Below are 24,409 nucleotides of genomic sequence, written 5' to 3'. Positions count from 1 at the left end.
AATTATCACTGCTATGGAAAAATGTGTTGGCTTTTTTCCCTAATAGTCCAGACCATAAATTAGCTGACCAAAAAGATGAAATGTTTCTGAGACTAACCTCTTCCAGAACAGGAACTATATTTTAAACAACTTTTCAGTACCTAGACAAAGTAAATCAGTGATGACAACAGCTGTCAAGATACTCATACGACTATACTATTACATTCCTGACTCCTTCCCCATATAGAGTCAGCACCAACTCCTACCAAATTACCTCAACATCCCTACTCTCTCTCCCATCAAACTCACTGATTTGGGCCCTCATTCTTTCTCACTTGGACTGCTGCAATAGATGCCTAATAATCTCCCTATCTCTAACTATCACTTGTTGCTATACCGAAAGGCAAAGTTAATAATCCATAATCTATTTTAAATTTCAACAATCGTGGTGGAAATAGTATGTATCTGGTGATAAAACTTTGGATAAATCTCACTTTAAATGAAAAGCTTAATTGGCAATAAGACATTCAGAATAATGAAAATAAACATCTTCAGTTTGAAAATCAAATAGAAATAAATTATGTAGTTAATTACTGTTTAATAAATAAAGACTATTTGGTAGACGAAGTATTTCAAAATAACAGGTCCCTGAGTGGGAACAGAAGAAAACATTTTCTTCTGTTTGGGTGGTGATGAAATACTGGAGATAATTAATCAGTACTGGATGTTACTGGATTTATAATCCTGTTGAAAAATAAGACTTGTGCTATGAAACAATTAGAGGATGTATTGTAGCTAAATTAAGATATCCAGTCAAGTCCTACAAAGTTCAAAGGAAAGCTCTGTACTTGCCAGAGTAGTTGTAAATGGTTTATGTTGTTTAAGTAGCATGCAATATTACAAAGTTCAACTGAAAGGACAGAATGCTGTTCCACAACCATAAAATAAAGAGATTTCCAATCACTACAGAATCTACAAAAGCTTTCCCATTTGTTTAGTAAACCAAAAATGCTGGAGAAGGAAGGAAGGGAGGAAAGGGGAAAGAAGTACAGGAAACTGATCTTCTTGGGTAAGAAAATTCTAACTTACGATTTTAATACTTACTGGTTTATTATTATGCTTATAAAGAGTTTATTAAAAAATTTCCAAAACAGTAAAATGTACGCAATATATGTCAAAAAAAATTTTTTTTCTTTTCTAGGAAGCCAGGCCAATTGGCTTTCAGAGCTAAATCTGCCTTTAATAAACTACTAGTTTGGCCAAATCAATTCTGTCCATGCCTTAGTTTCCTCATTTGTAAAAGGAGAATGTGTATGACCAGACGATTTCTAGAATTTAAAGTATAAAAATTCTACTCTATGAATTGCAAGTACAGTGCTACGGAAAGAACAACTTGTAATTTAAATTTTTACAAATGAAATTAATCTTTTTATTTTCCAGGGAAATATATGCAAAGAAATTCTTAAATTCTGTGTAAATCAGAGAATGCTTCTTTCATAAATCAATGAGTACTCAATAAGGGAAAAGTCATAGAATTTAGTCTCAATGGATATAAAAGTTTAATCATCTTTTTTTGGGCATGAGAGGAAAAGCATATATAGAACAAATCAAAGATTACAAGTAGATAATAAATTTGCAGAACTGCTATAAAGAAATTAGAGGAACACTGAGTTCTCTAAAGAGACTATCTGCAATTTGAGCTGAGAATGCAAGGTCAATGTAATATAGAAAGGGGTGGAAATGAAAGGAGTGGGAAAGAAGTAGTGATCGTAGTAGTAGTGGAGGGCAGCTTGTCTACATGCATATGAGACAGGTCTTAACTGGCTGGACCAAAAGTGGGCTCTCAATGCCAAAGTAAGCAGGTCGTGCTTAATACCAAAAGGACTCGTGGGCCAAGTAGGTTTGGAAATTTGGAGAACTAGATTCTTGCTCTCGCTTTGCCAACGTCTTGTTGTGTATCAAGGGCAAGTAATTCCCCTAAGTGAATCCCTTTCAACTATAAAAACTCTGTGACATATTAGTCTCTTATTACATGCATAAAGAAATGACATACACAGAAAATGATAGCTTAAATTAGGCAGGTAGTAAAAAGAATTTAAATGGGATAAAGAGTAGCAACACTGAGCAGTGGGAAAATTATATAGAAAATGAGACAGACAAAAAACCAGGAAAGATTGCCTGGATTGGAGAGAGAGGAAAAAAAAAAAAAAAAAACAACAGAGAGACACTGAAAAAGAAACAAGCAAACAAACAAACAAAATCTTCCAAATGAATGAGTTACGTGAAAGAGAAAAAAAAGTAACATGAGTATTCCTTAATTACAGAGTGGGTTATCCTAAAGCAACAAACATTTTTGTTTTTCTTTTAAAACATAAAAGATTAATACTATTATAGAAAATTTTAAAACATTTTTGAATGCATACAAAACTCCCACAGTGACATAGCAATTATAATATTTATACTAATTTCTACTAGGTCAATTGCCAAGACGTTGTTGGAAAAAAGAAACATGCACTTCGGTTGTTAAAAGTACTAATAAAATTTTAGTTCCTCTGGTCGATAGAGGCCACTGTTTATTCAGCAAGTGTGCTTTCCCTTTAACTCTAACTGCTTATAGCTAAATGAAGGAGGAACCCTGCACCACAAGTCCTCCTCTGAGCCCATAGCCTAGCACCAGGTACAAGCAATTTTCCTGCTCTTGGATTCACAAATGACTGCCTCAAATTATTCCCTATTTCAGAAGACGACAAAATAAAGTAATATTTTTGTTACGGTGTTACTAAATTGTTTTAAGGGTCTGTTTACCAGGTTATTTTGTAAGTTAAATTGTTACTCGTATAAAACATTTTATAAAATTGAAATCAAATATTTAGTAAATAATTCAAAGAAGCTGAATTTAATAGTTTGAATCCATTTGGAGTTACGTTTTCTTCTGAATGCAATTTCTAGCACAGCAATTCTCAAAGTATGGTACAAGAAACTGAGGGTCTTTAGGATATTTTCAGGGATTCTACAAAGTTAAAATGATCTTCATAATAATACAAAGGCATTATTTGTCTTTTTTACCTTTGCTTTTTTGGTGAGGAAGATTGGCCCTGAGCGAACATCTGTTGCCAATCTTCCTCTTTTTTTCCCTCCCCTAAGTCCCAATATAATAGCTGTACATCCCAGTTGTAAGTCCTTCTAGTTCCTCCATGTGGGATGCTACCACAGCATGGCTTTATGAATGGTATGTAGATCTGCGCTCAGGATCTGAACCAGCGAACCCCAGGCCGCCAAAGAGGAGTGCACAAACTTAACCACTACACCACTGGGCCAGCCCCTATTTGTCTTCTTTACTCTTGTTCTCTTGCAAGTATATACTGAAGTTTTCCAGAGGCTCCACTGCATACGAATCACAACAAACTGAATGCAGAAGCAAACATGACAATCCAACTATCTTCTATCAAGACAAACATTAAAGAGATTTGCAAAAATCTAAAATAATCCTCACGACTTACTAATTTCCTTTTTGGAAAATATAGTTATTACTATAAAATGCATATTTTTTCCATGTAATGGGTTTGTTATATTTAATATGTTAATATGTATTTTCTCACTTTAAATTCCTAGTATTATAAATATTGACATATATAATTCAAATAACCAAAAAGTTATTCTAGGTTCTTGAGAAACAAATTTTGTTTTCTTATCTTGAATTCTCAAAATCATGGCAGTAGGAAGAACTCTATGAATAAGTAAAAATTACAAATATATTTTTTAAATTTAAATTTGAAGAGTCAAATCACTGCCCCAACATAACAGTTTACCTGTAACAAAAATTTCATAATTTATCTCCCATATTGCTTTTACTAGAATAGCAAATTTCTTTTAAGACAACTCATTCATTTACTTCTTCCTTACTATGCTCACCTGTGGGTACTATTACTAACCACAAGCTAGGCAGTTTGAAGGAAAAGGAAAAAGAGGATACTAATTAATGTATAAACTCAACATTCCACCATTCCAGAGCATGCACTCAATTCAAAGGTGGGGAAAGAGGAGAAGGGCTAAAAAATTTAATTGTTAAATAATTTTAGATGTTTTTACACCATACCAAACATATACTGCACGAGTTTCACAAATACTCTAGAATCAAACATAAAATTCTTAAAGGGCTGTGGCCTAAGCTAGTTAACTCTCAGTTCACTCCTCTGGAATACCTCTACCATTAGGGCACCACATTACATTAAACAATAAAAAATTCCTAGAGGGCCTCTCATTAGAAGCATTATGGATTATCCTTAACACCCTCTCTTGCAGAGTTTAGTTCTTGACCTTTTATCCCAGACAGTGGCATAAAGTGTTTATTGCAACTGCCTATGGACTATATCCAAATTCATTTTCAAAACAACCAGCTTGTAACTATTTGTGACATCCATTTAATTGTACGAACTTCTCTTAATTATATTAACAATTCAGTGAGGAGCAAGTAATCCTTTCTCCAATAACATACCAGAGCAGTAATTTCATTTACATGTCTATTTAAAGGAAGAAATACATCTTTACAATGATCATTTTATAAAAATCACATAGAATAATTACACAAAATATTTAAGTTTATCTCAAAGTTTAATAGATCTACTTAATTCACTGTAATTTTAACAAAGTAAAAATGTTTAATGAGAATTTAGCCACTAAATTTTAATAGAAAGATTTCACAAAACAGTCTAAATCTAAAAATGTACAATACTTAACATGAAAACCATAAATCTGCCTTGACTCTCAGACGTAGCGCGTACCTTTCTGACTAATCGAAGTGCTTGTGTCCTCTCTACCTCGTTGCTCTGCTGTATGTCAATGCACCTAAATAATACACAAAATATTTAATTATTGATAAAAATCTCAGTAAACATTTTTTGTAAAATAATACCACTAGATCAGACCCATCTTTGTAATGTCAATATGGTATTTTAAAATTTTAATAGATGTGATTTTTTAGTACCAGCAGATATTTATTTAGTTAACTTACATATCTCTAGTGATAAATATTTGTTATACTAAAACATTTCAAAACAATTTCATTTAAAACTCAGGAAAGAAAAATATAGTAAATAATTTACAGAATTATATTTGTCTATACAGAAATAATAAACATACTTATAGAGCAAAGTATCAGAAATCTATTGAAAAAATATTCACCTATTTTGATAAAATTCACAGATATTTATTAAAATTGTGAAGGGAAAATATTTTGAGTCTATGTTTTAGTTTGCGATTTTAACCAGGGCCTAAATGTTACATATTTTGACTAAGTTAAAAGTCTTATGTACTAGCCACAATAATTCTACTTTACCAAAACATAATTTGAAATCAATGCACTTCAAAAGTTAATGTTCAAATATCACTTAACTGATATTTCTCAGCAAAATTTATTAAATTACTCAGTTTCTAAAGAGTCTTTGATTTATATGGCAAAATCATTCACTTTTACTTGTTTAGGCAGTTCACTATTCTAGTCAATATTTTAGACATAGATAGTTCGCTATCCAAAAAGGATTTCTTCTATCTGGATACAATCAATCTAAAGCAATTTTATTAAAATGTAAACAGACACAGAATTCCATTTCTGGCCACAACAGAGGCAACCCTCCTACCAAAAACAACCACAAAGATTGAATAAAATACTTTATAAAGCAAATGTTAAAAGGACAATGAATAATAATCCCTGGAAAGAGAAGCACAAGCTCCACATCCAATCAGGGTTTGTCCCTGGGGGCACATGTCAATCCCTAATTTTAGGGGAAAAGAGTTCTAGCAGAAAACAAAAGTCTTGCTGGACTGGAGAGACAGATTGAACTTTAGGGCAGCCAACATGGCTGGGACTTGAGGGGGAAAATCCCAGAAAGAAGAAAACATAGGGAAGTGAACACAAATCTGCATGCAATCTCCTCTCCAAGGCACTTGCCAATTTCTATGTTGTGCAAAAGCAGAGTTAAAATCCAAGAAACCAGTGTAAAAGCTATGGCCAAGAAGCTAAAGAATTGAGCAGAAATTTCCACAGGTAAGTAATACTCAAAGAAAGACATCAAGGCTCAAGGTGGGTCAAGGTGAAGAGGTTCTGCTAAACATCTACACTTTTACTTGAGATCCCAAATAGCCACTTCCTAGAGCAAAGGCAAAGCTAAAACCAGACTTTAAGAGAATCAGTTTGATAAGCTAATGTTTCAGAATAAAGCTTAACTCTCTTCAGAGGAAAATAACATGATCCAGAGCCAAAAATTTTTAATATACAATGTTCACAACCAATGAGATAATAATATGATATATATTTTAAAACAAACAAAGAGCCAAGTTACCAAAAACTAAGAAAAGAAAATGAGAATAGAAACAGAACACAGGTGATTCACATATTGGAGTTGTCATAAGAGGGTTATAAATAACTATGATTAATATGCTCAAGAAAATAGAAGGAAAGATGAAGAAATAAAGCAGAGATCTAGAATCTTTAAATAAGAGTAAAATAAATCATAGAAATACAATAACTGAAATTAAAATTTCAAGAGACTGATTTCCTAACAGGATGGAGGAATAAAAGAAAAAGGTCAGGAGAAAGTAACCACATTGAAGCACAAAGATTCACAACAATAAAGGTTGAAAATACAGTGAGCACATCACAGACATGGAGGACAGTGAACAAATCCAACATTGTATAGTTGCAGTAACAGACAAAAGGTGAGAATATAAATAAGAAATCTTTAAAGTAGCCAGAGGAGAAAAAGCCACATCACTTACAAAGAAGCAACAAGAAGAGAGACTACTTATTACTCAACAAGTAAAATTAAAAAACAAAAAAATCCAGAAAACAATAACTTATTTAAAGCATTGAAAAATGGTAACTGGTCATAAAAATAGCCTTCAAATATGAAGGGAAAATTTAGGCATTTATAGACAAATAAAATGATGAGAGAATTCATCTCCAGTAGACCTGAACTAGAAAAAACAATAAGGGAAATTCATCAAACAGATAGAAAGTGATCCAAGATGAGGAAGGATACTGGAACAGGTAAATAAAGTAGGTAAGTACCAACAGTTACAGTTTAAAACAATAACTGTTCTCTGGACTATCCTCTGGACTATCCTCTGGAGTTACAAATATATGTAGAAATAAAAAATAAAACAATAACACAAAAGGTAGAGGGGAGAAGATATAGTTAAACTGTAAGAGGTTTTCTGCATTGTTCTGGTTCCAATAAAAGTGGTAGACCTTAACATATCAAGGACACATATTGTCATCTCTAGGGCAAGTGCTAAAAGAAGAAAAGACTTTATAACCAAGATGTTAATAGAAGTTGAAAAAAAATTCTTGATTATGTCAAAAAAAACAAAAAACACAAGAACAAAGAACAGATGTTAAGAGAATCCAAATAGCAAGATAGCAAACAAACTCAAATTTGAGGAAACTAATAGCAAAATGACACTCATAAATATATATAAATAATTACATTAGATAAAGCCCACAGACCATGCATTTAAAAAAACCACTAGACATAGTCTAAATATTCCAATTAGAAGACAAGGATGCTTAAACAAGATTTAAAAAGAAAAACAACATATATGATGTTTACAGGAACGAAACTTACGTGTAAGAACAAAAAAGATAGCGTAAAGGATAGGAAAAGATATACCATGCAAACTCTAAGTAAAAGAAAGTTAGTATAGATATATTAATATCAGATAACACAAACACTCATAAAAGAAGTATTACTAGGAATAAAGAGGGACATTTCATAACTGTAAAAAGATTAACCCAATGTGAAGGTTTAACAATTCTAAATATGAATATAATAACAAAGCTTCAAAATATATAAAAGCAAGAAATGACACAAGAAGGAGGAGAGAATCTGGAGTACTATATGTTAAAGAAATTGAGTCCATTATTTTAAAACTTCCTAAAGAAGAAAACCCCAGGCCCAGACAGATTCACTGGTGAATTTTACTAATCATGCAGGGAAAAAACAATATGCATCTTACAAAAATTCTTCCAGAGCATATAAAAAGAGGGCAACACTTTCCTGGTTGTTTTATAAAGCAAACACACTCTTGATAGCAAAATCAAACAAAGACACCAGAAGAATGGAAAAATATAGGCCAATACCTCTTATGAACATAGCTGCAAAACTCCTACACAAAATACCAGCAAAACAAATTCAGTTATATACAAAAAGGACAAGACATCACAAACAAGTGGTGTTTGTTTCAGGCATGCAAACAAGGAATAAAAAGACATCCACTAAAAGCCTACAGCAAATATCATAAATAATGATGAAATACTGAAGACTTTCAACCTGAGTTCAGGAACAAAACAGTGTTGTCCAGCATCACCATTTCTAGGCAGTGCAATATTCTACCCAGTGCAATGAGGCAAGGAAAAACAAGCTATAAGAATTGGAAAGGGAGAAATAAAATAGCCATCATTTGCAATCAATGCTTATGTAACAGAAACTCTAAAATAATCTTAAAAACAATTAGAATTGAAAAGTGAATATATTAGCAAGATCACTAGATAAGGTTAATTTACAAAAAGTTATTTTTCTATATATTAATAGCAAAAAATATGGAAAAGAAAATATTTTAATTACATTAACACTATCATTAAAAATACCTTAGAATAAACATAATATGCACAAGACCTCTGCACAGAAAATTAAAAAATATTGTTGAGAAAAATTAAAATTCCAAATAAATAAAGGCTTGAAAGATTCAATATTAAGCTGGCAACAAATCCCAAATTAATTTAGAGTTTCAACGTAACTACTACTAAATCCCAGAACGTTTTATGAAAATGGACAAACTGATTCTAAAATTCATGTGGAAATCCAGAACCCAAAATAGCTAAGAGTCTTGAAGAAGAAAAGTTGGAGGACTTACATGAACAGGTATCAACACTTATTATCAAGCTGCAGTCATTAAAACAGTGAGAAACTGGGGCAAAAACAGACAAACAAACCAACTAAAGAAAACAGAGAATGCAACAATAGATCCCCACTTATCAGTTACCTGATTTACAACAAGTGACACTAATCTAGATGTGAAAGGCAAACCTTTTCAATAAATGCTGTTAATACTTATTGGATATCCATAAAAACAAAAAAGAATCGTGACCTGACATGTACTTAAACATATAAAGGAAAAAAACCTTCGGAAGAAAACACAGGAAGAAAGAGAACAAAAGCATTAACTATAAAATAAAAGACTTATAAATTGGATTTTATTAATTAAGAAGAATGAAAAGGCAAGGCAGACTGACTTGGAGAAGATATCTTCAACATGTATACCTGAAAGGAATAATAACCAGAAAACACTGAGAACTCTTACACAACAAGACAGACAGACAATCCCATTTACAAATGAGCCACTAACAAGGAGAATATCCAAACAGTTAACAAGCAAATGAAAGGTGCTTAACATCACTACTCATCAGCGAAATGTCAGTTAAAAGCACAATGAGAACTCACAATGAAAACCATAGGAGAAAGGCAATAATTAAAGACTGAAAATAGCAAGTGCTGATGAGGATGTGGAGACACTGGAACTCTCAAACATTGCTGGTACGAGTATAAATCAGTACAATCACTTTGGAAAACTGTTTGGCAGTATCTATTAAAGCTAAATATACATAAACCTTTTAACTCAGCAATTCCACTACTACATATGTACTTAAGAGAAATGAGTACATATGTCCACCAACAGACCTGTACAAGAATATTCAGGGCAGCTTTATTCAAAATAGTACACTGAAAACAATCCAGAATATCATCACCCAGAATGGAATAAACAAATTGTGGTCTATTCATAACATGAAATACTACCCAGAAATTTTAAAAAACCAACATGGATAAATCTCACAGATAATATTGAGGAAATAAAGACTAACTATGTATACCCCCAATATATGAGGTTCAAGAACAGAAAAAACTAGTCTGCGATGAGAAAAGTCAGAATAATGTTTACTACTGGTTGAAAACAAAAGGGAACTTGACTGGGATGTTGAAAATGTTCTACACCTTAATTGACATGATAGGGTACTTGGTTGTATATATTTGTAAAAATTATCAGGCTTTTCACTAAAAATTTTTACACTTTATGGTAGGTATGCTAAAACTTAATACCTAATTTGAAAAACATACACAGCTCTAGGAAAATTACCTAGCTATTAAATAGTCCACTTTCAATTTTAGCACCTTCTGCAGAATACTGGAGTCTTGAATGAGATATCGAAGAGCTCGTAGCCCCGCTGCCCGCACTTCTTTTGCTTCATTCAATAAAGCTAACCGCAAACTGTATGAAAACAAACAAAAAGGAAGTTTTGCTGCATGGGTTTCAAATACACATACAATTATGGTACCAAATTCTTCCTCAGTTGAAATAAGCAAAACTACTAGTCATTTTACACATATAAAAACCATTCACCGTAAGCCACAGAACTTCACTCATGTTATTATTTTTTTGTCAAAGATTGGCACCTGAGTTAACATCTGTTGCCAATCTTGTTGGGTTTTCTTTTTCTTTTCTTCTTCTCCCCAAAGCCCCCCAGAACATACTTGTATATTCTAGCTGTGGGGCCTTCTGGCTGTGTTAAGTGGGACGCCACCTCAGCATGGCCTGATGAGTGGTGCCATGTCCACACTCAGGATCCTAACGGGCGAAACCCTGGGCCACAGAAGTGGAGCGTGCGACCTTAACCACTTGGCCATGGGGCCAGCCCCACGTTGATATTTTTTAACCTGCGCCTCCTTGGTACATTCTTACGAATCAAGAAAATAAGTTTTGTTCTACCTTCTGTAGTCTACTTTATATAAAAAAATGGAAAATTAAATGTCTTTTTCAAGCTATATCACATATGCCCTACAATCTATTCCCGTCTTTCTGCACGCCTGCTTCCACTCCTCTCAAAGAATCATTGGTTTAAACCAATTAATAAAAATATTTATTAATGACAGTAGGCACAGACCATTTATATCAATTTTAATTCCTAAGCATACCAAAAAGATGGCTATGAAACTATAACATTATGCCTCTATTGGTGGGCTTGAGCACATCAAGTTTTCCATAAGCACATTTTGTCTTAAGTTAGATCCAGAGATAATTGTACAGGTTCTTCTTGTTCTTGAGAATAATATGAGAACTTCTGTGAATTTCAGATTTAATTTAGAAGTTTAAATTGTAGAAGTCCATGTATTTGTCAACATTAGCTTTGGTTCTTTATATTTGATAATTACAAAATATCATTAAGAACAACAGGAAAACAATTTAAAGTATTGGAGATGCTGAATTTTTCTAATGTTTACACTATTTCTATAAAAATCAAATATGAGGTGTTATACTATCCTATTTTTATTTTAAAATTACTATAATTGATATTACTAAAATTCAGAAGGGATGAGGGAGGGAACTGAACTATACTTACCAAATTATGATATCCTCATAGTTAAAACCCAATTTTTCTTCACTGTGGCCAATATCACAAAGAAGCTGTCAGAAAAACAAAACAAGTATATGTGTATGTGTTACATATTTTTGCCTATTTATATGCATTACTTTTTTTTTTGTTTTTGAGGAAGATTAGCCCTGAGTGAACATCTGTGCCCATCTTCCTCTATTTTATATGTGGGACACCTACCACAGCATGGCTGGATAAGCAGTGTGTAGGTCTGCACCCAGGATCTAAACCGGTGAACCGTAGGCCACCAAAGCACAGCACGTGAACTTAACTGATATGCCACTGGGCCAGACCCTGCATTACTTTTTTAGACTGGAAAAATAAGGTATTTTTTTTTTAAATAAAATTTTGAAAAATATATGATTCTACTGTTCAAATATTCAGATTTATTTCTATCATCTTTTTTTATTTCACTTGCCAGTTTTAGATTTCCTTAACCCTCCTTTCTTGCATTTGTTTAAATTAACCAATTATTTTTGATTATTCCACTTTTCCCCTCAACAATTTTACTGTTTTAAAAACTATTCTTTTAGTAGTTACCATAGAGATTTCAACATGCATTGTCGACTTATTGCAGTTTAACAGAAATTACCATGTCCTCAAATTGCTAGACTCTTACAATACTAACTTCCTTTATTCCTCTCACCTTTTAGTTTATTGGTTTTACTACCTCTCTTTTAAGCCTGGAAGACATTACTGTTATTTTTGGTGTTAGTTAATATTTAGTCAGCGTCAATTTATATTAACTCCCATATCCACCTTTTCCATTATTCTTCACTTCAGCAGTAACTTAATGGGATAGTCTTCCTTCTGTATGAAGAATCCTCACTTTGTTGTTGTTGATTTGTTTTATTGGTGTTTTCATTTGTTTGACTTTTAGGTAAGGTTGCTCGTAATGGGACTTTTGGATTTTGTCTGGAAATGATTTTTCCTTCACTTTTGTTTTTGGAAGATACTTTGCTGGATTTATAGATCTTTAGGTTACCTGTTATATTCTTAAAACAATTTCCAGAAGGCTTCCATTGTTTCTGTTGAGAAGTCCAGTTTCAGACCTACTGTTTGCTGCTTTGAAGGTCATATCCTTTTTCTCAGACTCCTTTCAAAACGTTTTTCTTTGTCTTTGGTTTTTGCCAATCTTACTGTTCAGGTGTGGTTTTCTCTGTATCTCTCCTGGTTAGGGAAAACAGTAATTCCCAAATCTCTGGATTGATACGTTTTATCAGTTTTAGAAAATTCTGTACATTATCTCCATTATTTCTTTGAAATTACTTCTGCCCAATTCTCTCTCTTTCTGGTAATTCAGATGCTAGATCTTTCCATGTATACCACAAGTGTCTAAATGCTCTTCTCTGTTTTCTTCATTCTCTTTGATCTCAGTACTTCAGTTGGATATTTTCTATTTGTCCATCTTCTGTTATGTCTAGTCTTCTATTATACGTTTCAAGTGAGTTTTTAATTTTAGAAAGTTTTTCCCTTCTTGAATTTCCATTTAATTTTGTACATATCCAATATCATAATGAAAAATCTTCAATTTCACCTATTTTCTTTATAGTTTCATCTATTTTCTTGCGATATTTAAATTTTAAATACTTTTAAATACATATTTTAAATACTTAAAGGGCTTGTTATCTAAATGGAAGTGAATGATGTGGCTCATCTCTGGGTCTGTTACTATTATCTGTTTTTCCTTTTGTTCTAGTCAGGTAGTCCTGTCTTTTGGTGGATCCTGTAATCTTTGTATATAAAAACTTACAGAGATTCCTGATGATGTTATCTTTCTCCAAAGAGGGTTCATCCTTCTCTTTGTTAGGCTACTAGACAATGCTGAGTCCAGATTAAGTTGCTACCTTGATTAAGATTTACTTTACCTCTGGTTTTTCCTTTCCCTCCCTACCCACCACCTTTCAACTGAAAACTTGTTGTTCAGGGCACTAGTCCCAAAAGGATGACATATCTAATTTTTGTCTTGTAAAAACACTACAAGCTCCACTCTGATTTTCAAAGATTTTCTGCTTAGGTTTTTAAGTTTCCCATCCTAGGTAGTCCCAGGATTCAACAAATGTACTGAGGGGAGAATTCCCTTATAGTGCTTGGTTTCCCCTAGGTCTCCACCAAAAGCTCTGTGCTGTTTTTTCTGTCTTTCAGCAACAGTACTCTTGGGCCTAAAGTTTGAATCCTTAGTTTCTTGTACACACCCCACATTAGCAAGTATCCCCCAGGGAAAACTTGTTGGAGAAGTAAGCTCACCTCCACAAGATTCTCCCTTCTCTGAAGCTCTGGCTCCTACACTTATTGGCTGAGCAGTTTCCTGCTGCCTTCAAAGCAGCTTTCCTAGTTGTTTTCATTAAGAACAATGATCTAATACTAGCTGCTTGCATCCTACCTGGATGACTATATACCATTTTAATCTAGTCTGAGTTTTGAAAACTGACTTTTATCTAAAAGTTACATAAAAGTTTCTCAAGTTATGTATTGAATCTAACTACAATGGATTAAAGAGAAAGTTGATAACTTAATTAGTATTGAAGAATCAGAAGGATTTCCAAATGCTATTATTCTTCTTCCTCAGCATGAAGTTATGAACATCTCAACCATACAGAATAAACCAACCAAAATGACCAGCACATCTGCCTCTGTGAAAGGAATGGACCCAAGAATGTGCCTTTTGAAATAAAGGCACAACACTATAGCAAAAATCTAATGATGTAGGTTCACTATCCTATTAGTAGGATCCTTGTAAAATTTCCTATCCAATTTCTTCTTTAGAGGCAAAAAAAAAAAAAAAAAGAGTTATTCCAAATAGAACAGAGTAGGGAATAGGAATAGAGCAGCTCTCAGCTACTGCAATATTTTCATAGCAGGGAAGGAGACTATACAAATGATCACTTTATGTGGTTGGAAAATGTTGTGTAAATAGGTAAATAGGCAAAACAAGCTACAGAGCTTTTGTTCATAGGTCTTTATCCAAAATGGTTGTACTGGTATCCTGATAAAATCCTTAAAATTCTGAAAAATGATAGATAAAGAAGCTTTAGATTTTCAAAGAGTATGAAAATTTTTTGTTATTTTTACTGTTTTGTTGTACAATGCTGTAAGTACTTAAAAACTGAGAAAGATAAGAATTTTTTATACATAAATATAGATTTAAAATAATAATCTAAGATTTCCTAGGCTTTAAGACAACAGAAAAAAAATTCTACACCTCTAAAAAACTAATTGCATACCTAAAATTAAAAGTTAAATAACATATTAGTCAAAAATATTTGCAAAAATATGACAGGCAAAAGGTTAAGGCCCTATATCACTTTGATAAAGCTGCTGTAACAAATACCACAGATCTCATGGCTTAAAGACAGAAATTTATGTTTTCATGATTCTGGAGGCTACAAATCCAAGATCAAGGTATTTGACAGAGTTTCTTTTTCGTCAAGGCCTCTCTTCTTGGTGTATAGATGGCTATCTTCTATGTCTTCATCTGGTCTTTCTTCTGTGTACGTCTGTGTCCTAATCTCCTTTTCTTTATCAGGACACCAGCATTGGATTAAGGACCACCCACATGACCTAATTTCACCTTAATTACCTCTTTAATTACTGGCTCTATCTCCATATACAAACACATTCTGAGGTACTGAGGGTTAAGACTTCAATAAATGAATTTTAGGGAGGCACAATTCAGCCCATAACACTCCACTCTCACCTAGTAAAGTAATACAGACAGGCCCTTATAACATGAAAGGTCTAAGCAAATTGGGGAAAGACTTTACAGAAGAGGCAAAGAAAATGTATGAAGAATTTACTAAAGAAATAAAATTGATAAATAAACACAATATATTTCCTGTTTCCTTACATCTGAATCAAATACATCGAAAAATGCCACTTCAAATAAAGCTTACCAAATTGGCAAGAAATTGTTTTTTAACATAATTATACCAGATAAGAAAATACACTGCTGATGAGATTATATACTGAAAACATTTTGTAAAATAAATTAGAAAAATGCACCAGGATCAGGACTTACTTTTTGGTGATTTATATTAATAAAATAATCCAAAATGTAAAGTGGGTTCAAGCACAAGATGCTCATGACATTATTTACAATAGTAACAAACTGGAAACAAAATGTTTATAAAGGAGGAAACTTATGCAGCTGTTAATGTTATATAATACTTAAACATGAGGAAAAACATGCATAACGTACCGGTAAGTGAAAGAAAAGATTCCAAAAAATACATATTTTTTAAAAAGATATACACTTTTTAAAGACACACTTTTTAAAAAGTCTATACATCAAAATTTCAACATTAAAAATGAAAGTGCAATCATAAGTCATTTATTTTCCTCTCTGTGCTTTTCTGTATTTTATAAATGTTGACAATGAATGTGTATTACTTACATAATCTGAGGGCATTTTTATATAGCTAGTATTTATGAATAGTAACAGAAGTAACATTATTTGACCATTAATCTTGTCAACCCTAATACTGGAATATTTTTGTAAATGCAGCCAACTGAGGCTTAGAGACAGTAATAAGACTTCCCGAGAGCACAAAGCTACTAAGTGGTATAGCCAGAAATCAGTCCAAACCAGTCTGAGTCCAGAGCCCACCATGAAATATCTTACTACAGTTTGCATTAAAATTATTTACTTGGGACAGGGGGCGTGAATTGGATATAAAAAAAAGCATAACTGAACATTACCATCTTACTTCATTTCTCCAGCTTCAAAAGTGATATGAATCAAGAGTCTGGAGAACTGCACTCTGGCTATATACACGTAAAAGGAGTAAGTGAACTTTATTATTTTTTCCAGAACAGCTAACTAAAAATACACATACAAAAATTGCCCATTTCAAAGAATTAAAACACAACAAAAACACTACACTTATCACTGCTAAAAATAATTTAGTATTTATTTGAGATTCCCCAGACATTTCAGATTACTAGCATTGTCATTGTATGGTACCATATACTAATAAAAAACAAAAATATAGACTGCTTATTTGCTTGTTACGATTACTTAGAGCTTGGACATATTTTAATTCATAAACTTAATAGAAAAATGAGGCTTGGAATTTGTTTATATCAACATATAAATATTGTGCTTTTAAAATGAGAAAAATGTTACTTTCTTAAAACAATGATTTATATATACCAACTCAATTTCTAAAATGGCAGTATTTCCATCCTTCTGCTACAGTAGTAATGGAGGTTAACAAAATGAAATGGTGTGAAATCCTAGAAATAAAGTATACAAAGTCTTGTCCTGTCAAGGGCTGGTTTCTCCCCTCAGTGTATACTTGGTTCTCATTTCCTGCATTATCTTTGCCAGATATCCTTGTAGAAAACTACAGATTCAGAGAAACATCATTTCCAAATTACTCACCTTCTCAGACCACAAACTATTTAACTGTTCACCATTTGCTAGAGTTAGCAGTTTTGATGAAAAAGTAAAAAAAAATTCAAAGTTATTATTAATGATCTCCAAAAAACAGACAGAATTTGCAAAGTATTTAGAAAGGAGTATCATTTTCTGCTAATATCAATGCATTTCAACTGCAAGAAACGTTTCTGAGAAAAATGTCCACTCAGTTGGAAACTGGAAAATCACAAGTAACAACTAAAAAGAACAACTTACAATGAAACAGCATATTTCTCATAATCAGTGCCTATTTTCCAGAGAGTTATATATGTGAGGGCTGTGCTTTCTTTCAATGGTGGTTAAATAATGCTTCCAAGTTGTTTCCAGAATTATAGAAGAGGGCCTTATTTATCAGTCTTAAATGAAAATATCCCTTTTGAATTAGAATTATCCCAAGCAGAGATTAAACTTTCTATATGTAAACAATCCATATATATCAGGAATAAGAAATTAGATAAGACATTAATAAGATTCCTAATTTTTGGTTATCAGAGAAATATTATACTTTCATTTTTCATCACTAGGAGTTCACCTATTATACCTTTCAAAATATCAGGAGTAAGAATAGGTTATTTTAATGCAAAATTCTTGTAGTGACTGACTCACTACCTTACTAATTATCTCCTAATTTAAATAACCAAATCCTAAAGTACAAATCAAACCCTTTCACTCTTACTCTAGGAAAGAGGCAGGCAGAAATAACAAGCATGCTGAATTGGTGAGTTTAAACAATGAGGATCTCATCCTGCCTCAAGTACTGATTGAACTACTAATTAATCTTCAATCACTAGGTAGCAGTTTCTTCACTACTATCTTAGCCATTTCTGGTAACTTTCTGTCTCCCATCTAAGTTATTAAAATGTAATATGCCTGTCCCATCACACAGGTTTATTATTAATATAACAATCCTTAATAGAATAAATCACTGATTATTTGAGAAATTGTTAAAGACCTTTCAAAATATAAGAATTAGCCTCCTAACAGTCACTTAAAATGCTAAATTACTTAGACATCGAACTTTCCACTGCTCCACATCCCATGTGTTTTTACAACTATCAGTCACAATGCCTAGCTGAATTCGGCCAAATAGGATCAGAGTTCCTGTAGAAGATGGTAAAGAGGGCTACCTTCTCCTTTTATGACTGAAAGCTGCAAAGAGGATGTATCTTAGTCATATGGAAAGTGTGTGAGAATGAAACTACCCTAAAAGAAAAGAGTGCTGAGAAATGGACAGAATGTAATTAACATTTTTTCAATCCCTGGGTATTATGCCCAAAATTAGGACCCAACGTTGTTCTTCCTTATCATGAGAGCAAGTAACTTCTTTTTTACTTTTGCTCAGCTGAATTAAGTTTGCTGAATTTGTTACTTATAAACCAACTTAAGCATTCAATATCATCAGAAGCCCACAATTATTTTATGAGCATAACTGTTAAATTCAATTTTTTATATAAGCAAAACAAACACTACTACATAATATTTTAAAATGGAGTAAAGGTTTTGATAACATGTCACTGGTTTATTTTGCCATGTCCAATGTCAATCAATCTGTTATAATTAATCCATATGACTTTCTTATAAATACTAAAATATTCAAAAGGGGCTATCAACAATATTATATTCTGACCAAGTTAAAATAGAAGTCTAAACCGTCTCTAGGTAATAAAAATGTCTGAGATGCTTGTTAAAATTATTAGGTTTTTAGAAATAAAATAATCAGTTAACACTGGGCAGTTAAATGCTATTCCAATTTTACTCATACTGCTCTGAAGGTTAAATGAATAGTTGTCCTAAATAAGTAACAAACAGAAAAACCTACACTTTAAAAAAAAACCATCACAGATTAGAATTCCACAGCATGGTCTTTTGAGAGGGCAATTTAGAAGTACTTTATTTAGTTGTTGTTTTCAATATTCATATATTTATAATATTTTAAAAGTATTTTAAAACAAAAAGTACAAATGCTCTTGACTAAGTAATCACACTTCTAAAATTCTATCCTGCACAAAAAAGTACACAAGAGCGTTACTAATGCATTATTTAAAATAGCAAAAAGAAGTAGAAAAAAGTTCTATTTTTTAATGGTAGCATGATTAAATTATAGTCTATGTATATATGCATATATATGTATATGTATGTACATTTGTAGACATATACATATATGTGTATGTATGGATATACACACACATGCATCTGTCCACATAAATGTATGCAGCTCTAAAAAAACAGGTGATCTACATTTGTAGAAAAGGAAAGGATTCTATGATACACTGGAAGTGGAAAAACAAACTATAAACCAATATATCTCATTAAAAAAAACCTTTGTGTGTACACATATAACAATGGTAAATATTAAACACTTCCTTTTGTTTAGCTCATTTAATTCTCACAACTCAGTGAAATATACAAAGGTGTGCACACACACACACATTTATAATTATACCAGAGAAGGACGAATACTAGCGGTTACCTCTGGAGAATGGCATTTTTGTCACAGTGGGTAGGTGTACAGGAAGAGTATGTGAGTGAGGACTTTCACTTCTTATCAAATATTGTTCCATATCATTTCAATTTTTTATATTTAAGCTTATACTATTTTTGAAGTTTTTAAAACAACAAAATAAAGATTCCTTTGGAGCTTTTAACTTAAATATATGAAACTAAATACAGGAAAAGAGAATTTTTATAATGTAAAAGTTTAAATATTTTCATCTTTTAAAAACCGGTATTTAGATTATGAGCATGTTGTCAGTTTTAAAAATAGTAGACTAAGATTATATTCATCAGCAGTCTGTTGTACACATTACTTTATCTAGTGAAATGATGTCAGAAAGCAAGTATGGGTGTGTGACATTCACATGGTTATAAGATCACATCACTAGCACCCTCTCTTCACATCTTAAAAGGAGGTTTAATTCTGGAGATGAAGTCCACCCTATACAATATTTCAGCCCCACTGATCTACTAAATTTACTTAATCCTAACAGCTGGACTTATATATAATAACAAAACAAACGCTAGTACAACAAAAACTCATATTTAAAATGCAAAATCTTCCAAACGTAATATAATACCTTTAATTAAACAACTTACATGCCAGGCTTTGAGGTAGAGAGGAATATAAAGGCAGGAAAATAAACACTACATATTTCTTGTGTTTAAGAAACTCAGTTTAATAAGATAATAACCCACAAAAAATAATAATAATAACAAAAGACTAGAAAAATTTAGTATACACATAGAAAACCTGTTATGGGAACACAGAGAAGAGTGACTACCTCCCTCCTAACTAGTCTAACTAACTAACTACTCTCCTGACATCATAATTATTTTTCTTGATTTCTTATTCTATAGAGCTATTCTTAGAGATTTCTGAGAATTTCTAAGTTTTATTTTATAAGGAAATGAACTTCAGATTTTATAGGAATACTGGCTAGGTTTATTAACCTAGCTCTCCAACAAAATGGAATTCAAAGACACATTATATTATGATTAAATTCAGTAAGCAATTATTTTGTGCTAGGCATTTGGAGAAATTTTATAATAAAATCCACAGATATTTATTCACAGCAGCAGTTTTTAATCAGGGACGACTCTGTCCCCCAGTAAACATCTGGCAATGTCTAGAGACATTTTTGCTTGTCACAAGCAGTGCTACTGGCATCTAGTGGGTATAGGCCAGGGACACTGCTAAACGCCCCACAATGAACAAGACAGCCTCCCAAAACAAATAATTATCTGGCCCAATATGTCAATATTGCAGAGGCTGAAAAACCCTATTACAGTAAGAGCTTACCAATCTGCAACTCAAGCTACAGAGTCAGCCCGAACCTAGAAAACTAGCAAAAAATACAAAAGAAAACAAAAAACAAATCCCGGGTAGAAAGGCACTACCCCATCTATTTGATCTAAAGCTCATGCTTTTCCTATTACATTACCAGGCAGCCAAAATAGATTCTATTAAATCCAACATTCATGGACGTCACCAATGGGATAGCCCCTCAGACCCTGACTCAAGGTTTAGTCCCTCATATTGTAGACAAATTCTAGTAAGCTTGGTTATCTAGTTTTTAAATTCATAAATAATTTAAAGCAGCAAATAAAAGGGCTGCTATAAGTTGTCACCATGGCCAGAGGGAAGTGTGATAATTATAAAGAAAAGACATGGCAAAACAAAAATACAAACATGAGTACAAAAAGCCCAAAAGCCTAGGGCCTTCACTACAGAGATAATCATTCTATACTCTACAGCAGTACTATGGGGGAAAGGAGGGAATGGGTAAGGAGGAAGGCAATGAGGGAAGGAGAGACCAGGAAGAGAGTAGGGAAGGGTGAAGGAGAGGAGATGAAGGGGAGAAGGTGGAAGAAGTAGAGAGGGGAGAAGAAGAAGAGAGTGGAGAGAAGGAGAAAGGGGAGAAGAGAGTGAGAGAGCACAAATCAAGGACAGACCAACTGGAGGAACAACTTAGTCAAATACTGTGGGAAAAAATCAAAACAAAGACAGAAAAACAAGAAAATGGAGGAGGGAAAAAGAGAGGGGGAGGAACAGACCCTAACCCAAGAGAGCCTGGGATCTAGATAGAAATAAATGGGGAATAGAGAAGGGAAAAAGAAAGGCATCCAACAGAGTCCTAGAAATAGATGTTCAAAACATTCCTATTCGAAAAAGTTCTGTATGCACACTGTCCACTATGGTTGGTAGCTACTAGCCATAAGTGGCTATGAGCACTGGAAACGCGGCTAGTCTGAATTGAGATGTGCTATAAGTGTAATATACATACTTGATTTCAAGATTTAGTATGAAAAAATGTTAAATATCCCATTAATATTTTATATTAATTATACCAAATGATAATAATTTGGATATACTAGATTAAAGAAAATATATTACTAAAAATAACTTCACGTTTCCTTTTACTTTTCAGTGTAGCTACTAGAAAATTTCAAATTATATATGTGGCTCACATTATGTTTCTACTAGACAGTGCTGCTCTCGATTTTTAAGATTGCTTTAGGAGCCATACTGGTGCCAGAGCAAAATAACAGAAATCACTGCCATTCTTACATCCATCCCCAACTTTCAGAAGATGTGGAACTACATATTTAGGTATCAACCTGATTATGATGGGAACCAGGAGTTCAAACAGGACATAAACCTCTACTGAATTGTTTTTAACAGTTAAATCTAGGCCAGTGAGTGGTAAGACTTACTAGAGTCAAGAATGATGAGATAAAACTGAGAAGTTAAACAGAAGGCAGGAAACCAGGAGATGTAATTTGCAACCTTGGAAAAACTTTGGGTCTCAAAGACTGGACATTATCTGACTAGCACATTGAAAAAAAGCATCTGAAGATTTTTGTTATATTCATAAAAATGAAAACATACATAGGGATATTTTTGAAAACCCCTTCTCAAGGACCTATTCAATGTTTTTCAAAGTTGTTTTAAAAAACTCACTTTCTCATCCTCATATAAAATAATTTCCTCATCTGTCATACAAAAATAAATGCCAGAATATTTCAAAAGTTCACTAAGGAAAAATAAATGCATATGTGCTTGCTTTCCTAACCATGAAACAAACATCTAACCTATTTTATATTTATTGCACAACACATACAGAAAAGACAACTTTGTTACATGGTGACTATATTCTCTTCCCCTTTTATTTCTGTGAAATATAATCGAATCCAAGCCACAGTCCAATTACTAGACAGCACAGAATTCAACATTTTGGAAGGATTAAAACAGTGCCATTCAAATTTTAATGTACACACAAATTCACCTGAGAATCTTTATTAAAATGTAGATTCTGATTCAGAGATCTGTGGTGGGGCCAAAAATAGTACATTTCAAACAATCTCAAGGTGATGCCCAAGCTACTCGTCTGTGGATCACACTTTGAGAAGAGGTGAAAACATACAATTATTCCTACATTTAAAATGTAGCAGAACAATTTTTATTTAGTAAATTTAAAAGGGAAAAAAAATTTTTCCCAAAGGAGCCATTCTGTTTTCTATTTATGGCATCACCTCAAATAACAGCCATTTTAGTGTTTCCAAGAGTTGGCTGTCCAACATTACCAGGCTCAAAAACATACCAACCCATCTATCAAACTCGGGAATTCTTGGCTGCTAATAGAGATCAAGTCAATATTTATTTGGGACAAGGGCGCCTATGTTTATCTTGGGCTCTAATTGAGATCCAGATAATGGCAATAGAGCACCAGGGAAAGAGAGAGAAAAGCCTAATACTTCTCTGGGAATTATGGTTATGCCTATGAAATGCAACACACGTGTAATATGCATAAACATGTATTATACATTATCACATTAAAATGAGCATGAAAAGGCAAAAGAAATACATCATTACGTGAATAACAGTGAGGACTAGATTATGGACTTCTCAGTGATTTTTTTTTCTTTATTCTTTTCTGAACCTACCAAATTTTCTACAACAAACATATTATACTTCCATTATTCAAATATACTTTTTAATTTAAAAATACATGACAAAATCCCTAAGAAGCAGCAGAGAAAAGCACTGGTACTGAATGAATACTCAAGAATTTCTTGTTAATGATGGTTAAGAAGCATCTAATAAGTATGATAAGGAGCAAAGAATTTTCAATGATAATATTCATAAACATTCAACTTACTTACCTTAGTAAAGTTATTCAGATGGCCTAGCTTTCTCATATTTGATACTCCTTGCAATTTGGCCACATTTTGGAGAATCTCCCTTAAGTTATCAGAAGGTTCTAGAAGAAAAGATAAGACAATTTAACATAATTTTAAAAGAGCATTTTCCTAACCAACACATAAAGCATGCAGTATTAAAACTTTATAACTTTGGCTCTTGGTTTAAAGTCTTACTTTCTATTTAAAGTCTTACTCTCTATCTCAAATCCATCTACCCAGGTGACTTCAAAGGCCATGTGGATCATTCATTCAATGACCTACACATGTCTACTCCACTCATATCTATGGTCCAACTGTGTGTATCATCACCTGGAATTATTTGACCACTGCATCTTAAATTCCAATCCCAACTTTCACGTCTGGCTACAAGGTAGTAACAGGCACCAAAAATATTTTCCTATTTGGATCAACCAAAAAACTGGACAAAATATATGAAACTATAGTTTTAAAGACACTGGACATCAGGAAATAAAGAACAATGATCCTGAGAGATGAGAAATAAACAAGCATGTCCTACAATTGCCCCAGCTTACTGACTTAAAAGAGTTTCCAGGCCTTGGTGCTGAGACGAGAAAACCAGGCAAACTGTCTCGAGTTGAAGAGATGGAGGTCAGAGTCCAAGGAGACCAGAAGTGTTATTAGAGAAGAGAGCATTGCAGAGAGAGAACTCTCAAGATCCGCAAAGGGATCCCTCAGGTAATCAGTATAGCAATGATTGGTGCATGTGTGTGAGAAAATTGTCACTCAAAGGAATTAAAGGAAGAGTACCCTGTTTTCACACAGGACAGGGAGCAGTGCTTGTTCCTAAAACCCAGATTGAAAAACTTCGT

The 24,409-nt window shown here is 32.9% G+C and overlaps 1 protein-coding gene and 1 long non-coding RNA gene across 7 annotated transcripts in view; one reads left to right on the top strand and one right to left on the bottom strand.

Moving 5' to 3' along the window:
• The window catches only part of RICTOR (RPTOR independent companion of MTOR complex 2), a 112,141-nt gene that overhangs the window by 55,577 nt on the left and 32,155 nt on the right, over positions 1-24,409 (bottom strand). For all 6 annotated transcript variants that reach the window (XM_044779390.2, XM_070519739.1, XM_070519738.1 and 3 more), the window contains 4 exons: positions 23,541-23,638; positions 11,429-11,493; positions 10,168-10,299; positions 4,761-4,824 (listed from right to left, as the gene is read on the bottom strand). In XM_044779390.2, coding sequence (XP_044635325.1) covers positions 4,761-4,824; positions 10,168-10,299; positions 11,429-11,493; positions 23,541-23,638 — 359 coding nt within the window. The remainder of the gene's footprint in view (positions 1-4,760; positions 4,825-10,167; positions 10,300-11,428; positions 11,494-23,540; positions 23,639-24,409) is intronic.
• LOC123289444 (uncharacterized) lies at positions 956-23,930 on the top strand. Its single transcript, XR_011506505.1, has 3 exons — positions 956-1,048; positions 16,181-16,244; positions 23,799-23,930. It is a non-coding gene; the product is annotated as an uncharacterized lncRNA (long non-coding RNA).

This window comes from Equus asinus, chromosome 10 (genome assembly GCF_041296235.1).
Source record: "Equus asinus isolate D_3611 breed Donkey chromosome 10, EquAss-T2T_v2, whole genome shotgun sequence".
Lineage (NCBI taxonomy): Eukaryota > Metazoa > Chordata > Mammalia > Perissodactyla > Equidae > Equus > Equus asinus.
Note: the sequence above shows the minus strand (reverse complement) of the source record. Positions and strands in the feature narration are given on the sequence as shown.